This window comes from Oryctolagus cuniculus, chromosome 1, assembly GCF_964237555.1.
Source record: "Oryctolagus cuniculus chromosome 1, mOryCun1.1, whole genome shotgun sequence".
Lineage (NCBI taxonomy): Eukaryota > Metazoa > Chordata > Mammalia > Lagomorpha > Leporidae > Oryctolagus > Oryctolagus cuniculus.
Window position 1 is genome coordinate 54,892,657 of NC_091432.1, and position 15,659 is coordinate 54,908,315.

Genomic DNA, 15,659 nt, shown 5'->3' on the forward strand with positions numbered 1-15,659 from the left:
GCCGCTCAGCTGCTCATTTTCTTCAGCTGCTCATTCAGCTAATAGTGGCCATCGACCACTTGCCCTACCCACAGATACTCAGTGAGAGACATGAGACTCAGGCTGATGACTCCTAGGACAGACAGGAGCGTGAAGAAGCACAAGAATGCAGTATGCAACCTGCTCCAGGAAGAGAGATGGCAGAAGCATCGGGAAGCATGGAGCAGTGGTCTCATGCCCAGACGTGGGTCAGGAAAGGCCTCCAGAGTAGCAGATAAGCTGAGCACCAAAGAAAGAGCAAGACTCAGTCAGACAGAGGGTAGCACAGAGATGTGCCACACAGAAGGAACAGCGTTACAGATGGGGAGGTGTGGTGGGGCTGGGGACCGCATCCCGGCTCTGCAGCCTGACCTGGCTGGGTTACCTGGGGCACTAGCAGAGGCACATGTGGTACCTGGCACACAGATTTATAAAAGCTGGTTCCCCCAGACGGCTTTCAGAAAGACACTAGCAGTAGTAGCAGCAGCTACCAATTACTGCACACTCACCGTTTGCCAGGTCCTGCACCACACACTTGCAGATACTGTTTCTCTTAATCCTCATAACAGCCCTCTGAGATAGGCACTATTATTATCCCTACTTCAGAGGCCAGAAGACAGGAAGGAGTTCTGTTGCTTTGCCCAGGGCTGCACGGTGGGAGCCAGGATCCTGTCCCAGCCTGTGTCTCCCAGCCACTGCAGTCAAGGGAGGGGTGACCCAGAGCTGGAGGGGCTTTGTCAAAAGGCACCCTCGCCCTCACCCGGAGGCTGGCTTCAAGAACCCAGGGGGAAGCCAAGCCTAGCATCTCTCTCTGAGCCTCCACTCCCCTTCGCAGTAGCAGCTCGGGGTCTCGCGCATACATTGGCATACTGGACTTTAGATGTGACGCCCACCTCTCTGTGGGTTGCGGGACAAGCCCAGGGTGTGTTCTCACCTCCTCCTTCACAAAAGCAAGCCAGGGAGTCGTTCTAAAAGGCAGGCCTGCTGCATCAATGCTGTGGGGGCCCTGCCTGGGAGGCTGCCATGCTTCCTTACAGAGATTCTTCAGCATCTCTAAACTGTGAGTTTGTGCAAAGCTGCTGTCACCCAGGGAGGGAGTCAGAGCTCCAGAGAAAGGAGTCTGCTCTGTTCCTTGACCAGGCAACTCGCAAAGCCTACGTGTGCCTCTGGTTGACTTTTCCATTCTGTGCACCTCCACTGGGTTCACTCCTCTTCTGCCGCAAGCCGTCAGTACTGTGACAGCCCGATCTGTCTGTCTCTCTCACAGCATCCCCAACCCCCCTACACACACACACTCCTCCCTCCCCCACACTGAGAGATGACCCACCGTGACCCCTTGCCTTTGTCTTCCTAGAGTCTGACCCCCAGGCACCTGCTTGAACAGGGGTGTTAGGTTCCTAGGAAGAGAACCCCAGTTAAGCTAGCTCCAGTTAAGGTGAGGGTGGGTGAAGAAGCCACAGAGGAGATGCAGTACGGCTGGACATGGGGCACTTGAGCTGGGAAGCCACTAGAGCCGGGGCAGGGACAGGATGGCCTCTCTTGTCTCTAGTTCTGCCCGCCTTGTGCGTCATCGCTTCCCCTGCTTGCACCAGGTCCAGCAGCTCCCCTGCACGACCTCACGATCTAGTGACCTCCTCCCATGGACCATGGTCTCTGGGTCTCATTTAGGTCCTGACGCAGGATAAAAGACATGATGGGATGGTCAAATTCCAGAGACACGAAGAAGAGAGGGGAGAGAAAGAGAATGGGCCCTTTCTTCTGAAATTGTGGGCTAATGCCCATCGTGGTCTCCAAAATGGTGGCTGATGAGCCAGGTCACGTGGCCTTAGGCTGCCCTTTCCGAGGCTAAGGGTGGGCTGCAGTCAGAAGGGGACCCTGAATGCTGGCTGTCTTCACCACATGTGCTGCTGACCGCCGTGACTGTGGGTCCATGTGCCCAGAGTTCCGGGTAAGACACCTCAGCCTGCTCCTGCTCCCGCTCTGGCCCCTCCTCCCAAGTTCTCCCAAGAGACTTCCATCCCTGGAGACCCTCAGCAAGTGGGCACCCTAGGGCCTGGATAAGTCTCTGCTGCATCTGCAGGAGGCACAGAGGGCCTGGTGCCGGGGAGCTCCTGGGCCCAAAAACTGCTACCGTGTGGTCCACTCCCCCCAACTTTCAAAGGAAAAGACTGCTCTCAGGCGTGATTGATGGACATGGTTTCACCCCTCTGTGTGTGTCTGTGTGTGACCTTGTGTGTGGGGCATGAGACTTCTCGGTGACCCACCACCCTGTCCTCTCTGTGAGCCAAGTTGTGGGGACTTTGTTGGCTGGTTAGCTGTAGTCAGGGGTCAGCCAATCACAGTATCCCCACATCATCCAGTGTTGCAACTCACTCTTCATTATTAAGGTGGTGTCACACTTTTAATAGGTGATTATCTTGTTGTAAATTTTTACTGAGGCCTAACACATGTACAGAACATAGACTGGGGAAGTGGAGGGGATGAAGACCCTACGATCGTCTCCTGTGTTTCTATGATTTTTACCCAGACTACCTCAGGTTCTAAAACCCCTCACTGTTCAGTGAGATATGAATATTTCAGCCTCCCGTTAACACCTGTAGGTGAAGGAAAAAGCTGGTGCTTGTTGGCTCCACTGTGTTCACAAGGCGTTGGGTTGGTTATGGAGAAAGGGGTCTATCTCAATGGAAAGGTCACATCTCCTGGCTAATGCGCTTGCTTTCTCTCTTTCTTTCTCTTGGGCGTGGCCCTGTCTCCTCTGACGTTCAGCTGCAGAATTCCCTGAAGACTGATTTGTGTCTTGACCAGGGCCCAGATACAGAGAACGTCCCCATCATGTACATCTGCCATGGCATGACGCCCCAGGTGAGTCCTGCGTGCCAGGGAGGGCATGCGTATGTGGACTGGGGAACAATAGCCGAATCCTGGCATGGCTGGCGGGGGCCTCTGGGGCTTTCATCAGGAAGTATCCTTCTGAGCGAGAGAGTGGTCCTACCTGTCCCGCCTGGAAGAACGCCAGGGTCTCTGGAATGCAGGGAGAAGAAGGGAGTGACTGTCTGAAGTCTCCTATGGGGACCTGTTGGGTGGATCTCAACCTGGTCCTGCAGCCGAGCCCTTCCCAAGCAGGCAGGAGTCCGGGGCTTCCTCAGGTTCCCAGAGCCTCTCTAGAGTGCGGTGCCAGGGTCCTCAGGCTCTGCCCTAGAGTGGATCAGAGCTAGGGCTAAAATTTATACCTATGGGACCCACTTCCAGCGCTTATGACCTTATGGTGGAGAATGAAGGGAAGCTCCCGGGAGAATGTTTCCTTAAAAATTCCCCACTCGTAGTCCAACCTCAGATGCCCAGAGGAGATGCCAAGACACAGACAGGACAAACAGTCTGTTCAACAATGCAACAGGCACTCATTTGTGGGGAGCAGCCCGGACTGGACTGAGTTACTGGAATTAAGACTTATTCTATGCATCTGCTCTCCCACAATATGGCGCTGGGAGAGAAGTAAACAGCTTCCGCACAGCTGCCTCCAGTTCAGCTAATAAACTGTAGGACTTGCTCCTGATTGGAGGAGAGCAGCGTGCTCGGCGTGTGGGCAGCCGAGTTAGGATTGGCAGAGGAGGACTATAAAGGAGGAGAGAGACGGCATGCACCAGGAACATCTAAGGGGAACACCTGTGCAGCCCCCGAGAAAGCCGGCCGGCGGTGTGCCGCTCCCCTGCGGAAGTGGGGAATGTGGCCAGGGGGAACTGCCCTTCCACGGAGGTGGAAGGGATAGTAGCCAACCCGGGAAGAACCAGCAGCAAACCCGGGGAGGGCCGAGCAGACAGAAGAACAGCGCAGGGTCCTGTGTCGTTCCTCCACGAAGAGGGGGAGCGACACTCATTGACCAGGAATGCCGCAGCCTGACCTGCTCTGAATTGGTAACATGCCCTGAGGTTATTTTAACTCCACAAGGGGGAAATAATTTTAAAAAGATGTCTTGTGTATAAGATATGTAGATTTGTGCAATTGTAATGTTGAATTTAAAACCATCATTTCTTGCCTAAACACACAACTGAAGACTACCATGCTGTGTCTGTTACCGTGTGTCTGAGTAATGAGACTTCCAGGTGATTATCCATTGTAGTCCTACTGCCTTGTGCTTTTTGGGGGCCAAGTTTCTGTGATGCTGACTGGTTAATTGTAGGTCAGCAGATCACACTATCCCCACACCATCCAGTGAGGCAACTCTTGCTTTGTTCTTACAGTGGAATGGCATTTTTAATGTGTGAATATTTTTATACAAATTTTTACTGACTTGTGACACATATACAGAAAATAGACAAAATATAAATGTAAAAGGAATTCCAGAGGGAGCATACCCATGCAAGCAGCACCCAGATCGAGAGGAATGGCTAGCTGCCTGATTTTGTATTTTGCATTAATAGGATCATGTGGTTTGTATGTTCTTGCATTGACTTCTCTCCTTTCTTTCATCATTGTCTTGGTGAGATACACCTGTGCTATTGCATGCAGTTGTAATTTGTTCACTTTTATTACTTTATGCTACTCCATTTTTTGAGTAATAATTACTCATGTGTTCCACTGTTGATGGACACTTGGACAATTGCCAGTCGGAAGTACTGTGAAGACTACTGCTGGGAACGTCCTTGCTCTTGTCCGTGGGTGCACGTGTGCACTCCTTTCTTTGGACTTGGACTAGGAAAACAATCACTGAGCCATAGTTTTGACATGCGTTCACTTTGACTAGACACTGTATGAGACTGCTCAGGCTACGGCAGCAGAATGGCTTCAATGACAGAGATGTGTGTTTCCTCATAGTTCTGGGGCCAGGGAGACCTGGAGCGAGGTACTGGCCAATTCAGTTTTGGGCAAGGCCTTTCTTCCTGGCTTGTACATGACCGTCGTCCTAGTGTATCCTGAGGGAGGGAGGGGGGAGAGAGAGAGCGAGTGAGCGAGCTGGAGCTGATATAGCTTCTTATAAGGACACTCGTCTGTCAGAGCAGGCCTCTAACAGCAACCTAAAGATTTAGAACAAGTTAGTCTATCTGCATTGCAGGAGGAGACAGAGGGAGAGGCAGAGGGAGAGAAAGCAGGTTGTGGAGTGAATGCCAGAAGTGGGGCTCATGATCAAAAGGACGTGAGTGTGACTCATGGACAACATCGGCCACCTGAAACGAAGCCAGGGATAGAGATGGAGTGATGCCAGCACAGACACTGTCGACTTGAGCTAAAAGGGTCAGAGAAGTGGGCTGGGATGGAGGCAGGCTTTTGAACTTCCTGCAGTCTACAGGATTGGGCCACAGGGCTGTTGAGCTGAGAACGTGCCCTCTTCCTCAAGAAAAGGGAAGAACAGGGAAGGTGATTCGGGGATCACAGGACCCAGGTGGCAGGACCGCAGAGCCAGAAGGGTGGCTGCGCCTCCGAGAGCCTGGAGGCCGGGTACTGAGTCAAGAGGACTACTCCTAAGCCTTGAGAGCTAATGGAGTTTGCTCTGATGGGACTCTTCATCCCTTCCTCCACTCTGGTTGGTTCATTTTGGAAGGTCCACTGGAAGGGGTTACAGTCTTTGCAGCTGCTGGAGTGGAATAAATGCATTCTGGATGCCATGAGGTCACAAATTTGAGTGAGCAGCTGTAGAGTGCTGTGCCCTGCATTGCATTCACTCTCGAACTCGTGGTGACTCCCTGTTTGGTGGAAGGAAGTAACTAAGGCTGAGATATAAGGGTAGACTCCTGGTCTGAGAGCATGAGTATCCTTGGGGGAGACACCAGCAAGCTCGTTGGCCCGCGTTCTGTCTGCCGAGTGAGGACACAGGGGTAAGGCAGTCACCTCCAAGCCTGGAAGAGAGGCCTTCACAGAAACCAAATCCATCAGCATCCTAACCCCAGACTCCCCAAGAACCGTGAGAAAGTACATTTGTGCTACTGAAGCCCTCCCCCGTCTCCCCGTTTATGGTGTTTACTTATGGTGGCTCCAAACCAATAGACACACCGTCAGAGTTGCACCACCTCTTACTCCACCGTCAGTAATCACATTCTCGCCAGCCTTTGGCATTATTTTTCAACTGTGGCCATTGTGGTGGATATAGTAACAGTGCTGTGGTTTCAGTTCACATGACTGATTATTAATGAAGTCAAGCACCCGCGTTTTCAGCGTGAAACATCCCCATTCTGTTCTTGAGTGTGGGCCAGGTTGGCCAGGGCCCAAGTAATTGGTCTTTCTGTAAATTCCCTCTCTGGCTTCCTTTTTTTTTTTTTTGAAAGGTTGATTTATTTATTCTAAAGTCAGAGTTACACAGAGAGAGGAGAGGCCTTCCATCCTCTGGGTCACTCCCCAAATAACCACAATGGCTGGAGCTGGGCCAATCTGAAGCCAGGAGCCAGGAGCTTCTTCCAGGTCTCCCATATGGGTGCAGGGGCCCAAAGACTTGGGCCATCTTCCACTGCTTTCCCAGGCCATGGCAGAGAGCTGGATTGGAAATGGAGCAGCCGGGTCTCAATGCTGGCGCTTCAGGCCAGGGCGTTAACCCATTGTGCCACAGCACCGGCCCCACTTCTCTGGTTTCTAATACCTGCAATCTTCTCTGGGCCACTGGACGAATGTTGGTTACTCTGCAGGATGGTGGGTGTCGGCCTGAGCAGGGGCTGCCAGCCCTCGGCCAGCTGTACATGATCCAGTATGGGACAGCCGGCATTATGAAGACCATGGGTTCTGGCACCAACTTTGAAAATTTCCTGGCAAAGTTTTCAAATGTGGACCAATTTTCTTATTTGTAAAATGTGGCTTGATCGTGGCTTATACTGTAAAGTTTGTTGTGAGGATTTCACAGATGGGTTTAAAATAGTGCCTTGCAAAGAGTGCTTGATAAACTGTTGTGTCTTATTAGGACTGACTCTTAGGGTGAGTACCCTCAAGGATCCAGTTGCAGCCAACTCCAGGCCAATTTCCCCTGACCTCATACACCACCTGCCATGGATTCTGCCCTGGCCAAATCCTGCCCATGGACTATGGGGGTGTCACTTGGCTGCTATGGCAGCAACAGTGCTGTAGACTCAGGAAATGGGCAGTGACTGGACATCAAGAGGCCTGAGCTTGGCCTTGCCCTACATTTGCAGTGCCACCTCGACCTTCTCTGGGTTATTTTTACTCTTTTCTTGAGATATACTTTTACACTAAACTGCATGAATCTCAAATGTACAGATTAATGAATGCCGGCTTTTGCATACACTCTGCTTTCACCATCTAGATCAAGTCCACCAGCCCAGAGGGCTGCCTCGTTCATCCTCTTGGTCAGTGTCTCCACCTGAAGGCACTGGCTCTCACTGTTGATTTGTTCTACCTGGGTCTTTCTGCAAATGATGAAGCCTGGCGGGGCCACCTCTAGGCCTGGCTCTGCCAATCTGCTTTGCCCCAATTCCTTTGTTCTGAAATGCACTTGGTCTGGGAAACTCTCAGTCTGTGCTGTGCTTACCAGGAAGGCTGGGGGCTGCCATTGTGAATCAACTTCTTGCTGTGGAGCTACAGCCAGTCTCAAAGCTGTGGGTCCCCCTTCCCCTTCCCCTACCCCAAAGAACGCCCATGCAGAGCACCCATGCAGCTGAGCTGTACAGAGACTGACGGGACCCAGTGGCCTCTCCCACGGGTTTCAGTGCCCAAGGTAAGGAGACTTGAGACCAGCCGCAGATCATCCACACTACCCTGAACGGGAAGGAGTGGGGACTGCTGTGGGAGACACTTGTTGAGGTTGGCCTGCCTGGGGATCTGGGAGAGCCAGAGAGTGCCGAGTTCTTCTGTAGTGGGTGGTATGTCCTGTTCTGAGTTCATACCGGAACATACACAGGGGCTTGGGATGAGCCATGGGTAAGGAGGGCGAGCAAGGGGTCTTGCAGCCCTCGGGAACCGCAGACTCCTGCCCTGGCTGCCCACTGACCCATGGAGGGTGTGAGGCACCTAGGACACCTCTTAGAAGAAGAGCACACAGATGCAGGAGCCCCAGACGTGGCCAGAATCAAACCTTCCAGGGCCATTTCCAGGGGCCCTTCCCCCTTCCTGCTGGAAGTTCTCTGTGGGGAGCAACCCGGACTAGACTAAGTTACTCGAATTAAGACTTATTCTGTGCATCTGCTCTCCTACAATATGGCGCTGGGAGAGGAGAAAATAGCTTCTACCCAGCTGCCTCCAGTTCAACCAATAAACAGCAGGACCTGCTCCTGATTGGAGGAGAGCAGCGTGCTCGGCGTGTGGGCAGCCGAGTTGGGATTGGCGGAGGAGGACTATAAAGGAGGAGAGAGACGGCATGCACCGGGAACATCTATGGGGAACATCTAAGGGAACCCGTGCAGCCCCCGAGAGAGCCGGCCGGCAGTGTGCCGCTCCCCTGCAGAAGTGGGGAATGTGGCCAGGGGGAACTGCCCTTCCACGGAGGTGGAAGGGACAGTAGCCAACCCGGGAAGAACCAGCAGCAAACCCGGGGAGGGCCAAGCAGACAAAAGAACAACGCAGGGTCCTGTGTCGTTCCTCCACGAAGACGGGGAGCGACATAATTGTGCCGTGACTCGGATATGAAGCCTAGGCAGGGTTTAGTGTCGTTCCTCCACAAAGAGGGGGAGCGACAGTTCTCAGCAGCTTCTTTCTGGTTGTCATCGCTACGCAGTAGAGAGCAAGCCCAGGGCAGGTCAGGTGTGCACAGATGGGTCTGCCAGTGCAGTTATGCAGGTCGTATACTGCACAACGCCAGGGGAGGGATGAGGTGCCTCACATTGTTTTCTAGAGAAGATAGACAGCCCAAGGTGACAGTCTTCCTGGTCTCCATGAGAAAAGCACTCATCCCTGAGCATCACTCTTTATAGGAAGCCTGAAACTGTTGGAGGGCAAAGGATGAGCAACAGATAGTGGTTAAGACCCAACTATCTGCACCCAAAGCCCAGCCATGCCGCTGACTGACTGGGCTCCTGGGATAGGTGTCGTGAGTTCCCTGTGCCTCAGTTTCCTTACTTCTAAAATAGAGCCTAGCGTGGCACCCACCTTGTAGGACTGTTATAATCAAGTGGCTGCACCTTAAGCGTCTAGACCACGAAGCCAGGCACAGTCACTGCTTCCTAACCTTGGCTGACACTGTTAAAAACAGTGTCCTTGGTAAGGAAGGCAAGACCATGTCCTTGAGGGAAAGAACAGGAGCAGCTTAGCCTGGAACGGAGCAGATTTAAGGAGGATCAATTACAAGAGCACAGTTTTTTTGGCGCAGTGCAAGGAAGCTCATCCCAGTCATTGGGTTAGGTTGTACTGACCTCGCCACTCTCTGTGCCCAAGCCAAGGTTGGCAGACTCTCGAAGCATCAAGAAGGGTTTATCATGCAGGCCCTTAACCTAAGACAGCCCTGAAGACACTCTCCTGGAATTCTATAAACTGCAAGTTCATTACCTTTTTGTGGGTGCTTCTTGTTTGTATCTTCGAGAGTCTGTCACGTGCCAGACACCGTCATTGACCCCAGGGGACAGTGATGGTGAAAGCCACTGCCACCATAAAGTTTACGGCACAGTGCTCAAGACAGACTGGCCACCATCTTTTAATCCTCAATCTTCCAGGCTTCAAGCTGACTTGTGAGCGCCTCTCTCTTTCTCTCTCTATCTCACTCTCTCTCTCTCCCCATCACTGCACACTTTACTCCATTTGAGCTTCATGTCTTGGCTCTCAGCCAGGCACGGCCAAGTCCAATCTCCAGCCACGCTCTTTCCCTTCAGGGGTGTGGTGGGTTGAACTGTGAACTCCTAGTTCATCCTGCCAGCCTTGTTAGGTGCTTCAGCAATTACTGAGTGCATTTGGAAAGATATGAGTATCTGCAGGCATTTTTAAAACAGAATGTTAGGAAGAGATGAACAGATTAGATACAGAAGTGGTTAATGTCTTACAGGGAAGTAAAATTGCAGCCTTCACTGTGATCATTTCTACCTAGCAGAAATCTAGGAGCTAGCAGCAGCTTCCTCATGTCCAGTGCTAATCAAGAGGCAAACAGCAGTGTCAGACACAGATACGTTCCCTGGGAAAACCACGCGCCCTTCAGTGAGCCTGTGGAACGGTGCACCGGAATGATAATGACATTTCCAGGTTCCAAATGTTCTTCTTACTGTTTTCACAACGTTTGTTGAAGATGGAGGGACTCTCCAGGCCACCATGTGGGACCCAGTGGCCCTCGTGGGTTCACCATCTGCCGTGTGGCCTCCTCCCCTGTAGTGGCTTCCTAGGGCTACCATGACGAAGGGGCATAAAGTGAGCAGCTGTCACACCAGCCGTGGGGCTGCCGGTCCAAGGCCGAGGTGCTGGCGGGGCTGTGCTCCCTGTGAGGGGGCTGGGGAGTGGTCTGTCCCAGGCCCCCTCCTAGCTCTGGCGGTTCCCTGGGTGGTAGCAGCATAACTCCACTCCGACACGGCACTCTCCACTTGTGTCTGGGTCATTTCTCCTGTCTTAGGGACACTGGTCATACTGGATTAGGGACTTAACGCTACACCAGCGTGACTTTATCCCAACTTAACTGGGCAGTGACTATTTCCAAATAAGGTCACGTTCTAAGGTACTAGGAATTCAACTTGGACTTTTGAAGATGTACAGTGCAACCCATGACGACACCCTCAGAGGGGAAGCATGGGACTGGAAGTCTGACTTTTACTGGCCAAAAGGTACCTCAGTCACTTCCTCTCTCACTTCATTGGCCAGAGCTAGTCATATGGTCCTACCTGACTGCATAGGGACGGGAAGTTAGGGTCTTCTGTGTGTCCAGGAAGCCTTGGCCCTGGCACAAGAACTTAGACAATTTCTAAGTCAGTTTCCCCTCGGAAAAGAGGAACGTGGTGTCTGGGACATGAACTGACTTGCCTGTGGGCACACTGCAAGTTACTGGCAAGGACAGGATTCGCGATTTCTCCTCCAATACTCGTTCATTTGTTCATCAGCTATATGATAGGTGATCGTTCAAGAACTGCTCAAGTTTTGGTAAGTGCCATTTCCCTTGAAGAACAAATTCGCTCTAGTGATAGGACTGGGCTTTGGTCCCCAGTGGGACCCAAAGACAAGGGGCCCTGAGACAGCCAGGGCTGGCAAGCACTGGTTTCACGTCTGCATTTAAACCTTTGAGAGGTTCCAGGTCACTGCTCCCTGGGAAGTTCCCTCTGACATAGCACAGTATTCCCAGGCCTCAGGGAAGGCCCCCAATAGGAGGAGGCATGAGGTAACTAATTGAATTAGTGAGGTGAGGCTTGCTGGGAAACTTGCTAATTGGTTAATGAGTAAATGTAACCATTTTATTTAGATTAGCAGCAAATTTCAAGCAATCCTCAAAATAACGGAGAATATTAGCCCTCATTAGTCTAACAGCCTGGAAAATTCCTTCTAGTGGGAAAAACACAATAATGGGGTCTCCCCACGGACTTTCTTCAGCCTATCACTCATTCACTCACTTGTTCATGCTTTTACTCATTCAACAAACATGCACTGAGTATCATTTCATGCCAAGAATTGTGAGAGGGAAAGGCAGCTTTGCCCAGGTCTCTGACTGGCAGAGTTCCAGGCTGGAGAGGGTGCAGGCTCTTCAACAATTACAGCTGGGCTTAATGCGAAACCTTACCGTCTCTCGCCCCAAAGCACCTCCCCTTTAGCCCATCAAAGGAGAGAGGATCCAAGACCAGGACTGGAGATTTCTCCCATTTGTTCTACCTAATTTTTCTGGACTGTAAAAGACACTGGGGAAAAAAAGCATGTTTCCTTTGGAAAGATAAATTTGTAGCTGTAGAAGAAGAAAGACAAAAGGGACTTCAGTTCCTTCTAAAGTTTTTGAAAGCCTGAAGCTACCCCATTTACACTTCAGGAAGTGCTTTGACTCAAGGCATAAAAATTAGAGTTGAAATGAAAGAAATGCTGTGTTTTAATTTGGAGATGAAGTCTACGTTAGATCAGGCAGCGAGTTTAAGAAAAGTATAAAATTATGGATGGACACTCTGCTGCTGTTTTAGGAGTTCCTTTTTTTTTTTTTAAGTTCTCATTTGGTTAGAGAATGAGAGAGAGAGAGAGAGAGAGGCCTGCTGATGGCCCTGTCTCGCTGCCCCCCTCTAGAAGCTGCCACAGGCACAGTGTAGTGATGCCTCCTTGCTTGGCAGTGCCCGCATGGCGTCAAAGACCTCTCATGGGCTGCATTTGCCACCCCCAAGCATTTGCATCCCCCGGTTTTCACATTAGATTTCAGAGACAATTGCCATGGTTTTTTTTTTTTTTTTTCTTCCCCTTTGTGGATCAAGAATTGAAATGTGGAGCCTTTGGCAAAGTTGTCCACTTCCCTAGGGTTTTAATCTGTAAATACATGAGAGTGCCAGATACACAGTGATTGTGCAGTTTATGAAAAACTTCCCTGAGCTGAATTCTCGCCTTTCTCTCATTAGACTGTGCCCTCCGCGGCTCCTGGGTTGCACTACCTGGGAGCAGGCTGATGCACTGGTGCAGGGCCCTGACAGGGTCACGGTTTGGGAGAGCTTTAGCTGCTCCCCTTTGGCTCTGCATCACTAGGGAACTAATGCAGACATGGTTATATTTGGATCCCTGACTGTTGTCCTCTGAGCCATAGCCTTACACTTTCTAGGGCCCAGCGTTCATGTACAACATTGAGTGAGCAGAGCCTCTGGGTTGGCACGGGCTGGCCCTCACACGGCCCTGTGATGACCCCACTCTCTTGGACCATGTGGATAACCACCCTAGCTCCTCCCCAAGACACTTGCAGAGTGGCTGTTGGGGCAGGGGGTGCTCTCGGCTTCCCAGGACGTGGGGTGATGAGGAATGCATGAAATAGTTCAAGGGGCAGGTGCTTGAGGTCAGGCGGAGCTGAGCTCTGTTCCCAGTTCTACATATACCACATGCACCTGCGTGATCGGGGCAGGCGGCTTGGTCTTCCCCCTACCCCACTGTCTTGTCATCTGTGAACATGGGACTGTAATGTGCATGTCACTGCACCATTGTGAGGGCTTCAATGGCCTGTATGTGACCACACACCGCCCAGTCCCTCCAGTGTGATGGCCAGTGTCAGGCTACCCCCCAGAGCAACCTGTCCGCAGGTAAAGCAGGAATTCAGGGATGGCAAGAGTAGGAATAGCTGCCTGCAGTCATCCCTCCCTGGGGCTGGGGTCGCTGGCAGCCCCCAGAGACCAGGTGCCTGGGGATCCTGCCGTGGCGCAGGGCCCAGGAACTGCTCATCTGCAGCAAGAGAGTGAACAGCTTTATTACTACAGCTTGCAACCTCACTCCTTCCTTAGATCCCTACTGAAAGGAAGTGAGCTAACCTTGCTGCACCCCTGTTGTCAGTACTGGGCTGTGATTTCTGGCTCTGCCACCTGTTAACTCTGTGGTCTGGGATAGGACACTTAATTTCTCTTTGCCTCAGGTATCTACACCTTAAAACAAAGATTAGTTCATGGTAGTAATTGTTGTGGGTTTTCTTTGAGATTTATTTATTTATTTGAAATCAGAGTTACAGAGAGAAAGATCTTCCATCTGCTGGTTTACTCCCCAGATGGTCACAATGGCCAGGGCTGGGCCAGGCCAAAGCCAGGAGACAGGAGCATCTTTCAGGTCTCCCACATGGGTACAGGGGCCCAAACACTTGGGCTAACTTCTGCTGCTTTCCCAGGCCACAGCAGGGAGCTGGATAGGAAGTGGAGCAGCCGGGACTTGAACCTGTGCTTCACTTGTTGTCTCAGCACCAGCCCCAGTAAATGCTATTTAACTATAGGTCATATTAGTTCTTAGTGAATCATTTAATAACACTTATCTTCAACTGTTCATGGAAAAACGTATATTGGGAAAAAACTATGCTTGAACTTCAAAATATTTAACTGCATTTTCTATGTGCTTTTTGAAGTATGATATCACCCAATGAATGGAGTATTACATGTGTATATACATGTAAGTGTGTGTATACATATGGAATAACTACCATGTATCAATCTTTGCTGGATGGCTTCTGTATCTATTCATCCAGCCATGACAGCTTATCTCCATTTGGCTCACAGGTGTACCCAAGTCCCCACTGCTAATGGTTATAGGTACAGGTCATAAGGCCAGAACATGATGATAAGTGTTATTATGACTATTATGATTTGGATAATAGTTTAGCTGTGCCCCAAAGGTTCATGTATTGAGGGCCTTGGCCCCCAAAGTGTTAGGTTATGGTTACCTTTTTTCCTAAGATTTTTTATTTCATATTTATTTGAAAGTTAGAGTTATACAGAGAGTGGCAGTGAGAGAGGTCTTCCATCTGCTGGTTCACTCCCCAGATGGCCGCAATGGCCGGAGCTGCACCTATCCAAAGCCAGGAGCCAGGAGCTCCCTCTGGGTCTTCCACAGGGGTGCAGAGGCCCAAGGGCCTGGGCCATCCTCCACTGCTTTCCCATGCGAGAGCAGAGAGCTGGATGGGAAGTGGAGCAGGCCACTGTGAGGCGTTTTGCCATGGGGACGGTGCCTCACAAGGCCTTCTCCTTACCTCCTTGTGAATGTGCTGTAACCTGTACCAAAGGCCAGGGCCCGGAACGTCTCAGCAGCGCTGTGTGGGAGGGAAGAGGTGAAAACTTCACAACGTGAGCACCAACTGCCTTACACTGGAGTTGCTGGAAGAAATCCAGTGAAGAGGATCGTGCAACTCTCAATGCTTGGAACGAGACACAAGATAGCAGAACCGGAAGCCAGCTTCAGTGGTGACAAGAAAGTGGCGAGTGGAAAGCGCCCCAGGAGACACAACTTGAATTGCGATCAGCTAGAAAGACGTTGTTTCTCTGGAAGAGAAAATGGGAAACTCCATGGAAATCCTCCAGATAGGCTCTCCTATCCTCGTGCCTGTGAACCAATGCCAGTGGCTTGGCACAGGACCAACAACCAACGCTGAACATGCCTTGCTGGGATGTCTCAGGCCTCAGGCTCACGTCAAGTCTCTGAAAGGCAGCAACACATGGAGCAACTCCCGAAAATGGAAGCGAATCTAGTGAAAACGGGAGGATTGAGTCCAGTTCAGCAGCAGACAGTGCATGCCAAGAGGACCAGTAGAAAAGGTTACACGATCAAACCGTCTTCCAGAACTCAACCCGTGATTGCAGAACTGGGCGGATTTCTATTGCTCCCCCTTTTTAACTATGGAGAATATTCAGCGTGTTAAGCTAAGGTTCAGCACATTTTGGTTTTCAGGGAATGGAATGGATCAGAAAGAACTGTGAGACTTCTCTTTAGCTCCCCCTCCAGTTTGTTCCTTTGTCTGCAGGGAAGTAATTTCCCCACGACCATAAAACAGTCAAAGGAAATGTTTGCGATTTAAGAAATAGTCTAGAAAATATGCGGGTTGACACCATTACACTTGGCTTTAACAATATCGCTAACCCTCCTGGAGCTGGTTCCCAGTCTCGGGGGGAGGTGAGCACCCAGCTTATCTCCCAGCCTGCTCTCTGAGAGCCCCTCATTTCTGTTTCTCCCTTGCACACGGAGGCAGAGCCACCTGGCCTGGATGCATCACTCGGCATGGGGGTGCGGGCGGCCTGGGAGGGAGGGATGCACGTGTGAGGCACCCAGATGCTGGCGCTGCAGTTACCCTGCCCTCTGCACTGAGTAATGGTGAACTCTGAGCTGCC

The 15,659-nt window shown here is 51.3% G+C and overlaps 1 protein-coding gene and 1 pseudogene across 2 annotated transcripts in view; both read left to right on the plus strand.

Annotated features, from left to right (window-relative positions):
* Positions 1 to 15,659, plus strand: part of GALNT18 (polypeptide N-acetylgalactosaminyltransferase 18) — a 342,573-nt gene that overhangs the window by 288,749 nt on the left and 38,165 nt on the right. For both annotated transcript variants that reach the window (XM_008266222.4, XM_070073272.1), the window contains one exon: positions 2,785 to 2,880. In XM_008266222.4, the coding sequence (XP_008264444.1) occupies positions 2,785 to 2,880 (96 nt within the window). The remainder of the gene's footprint in view (positions 1 to 2,784; positions 2,881 to 15,659) is intronic.
* LOC138847630 (coiled-coil domain-containing protein 169 pseudogene) lies at positions 11,229 to 15,266 on the plus strand (annotated as a pseudogene).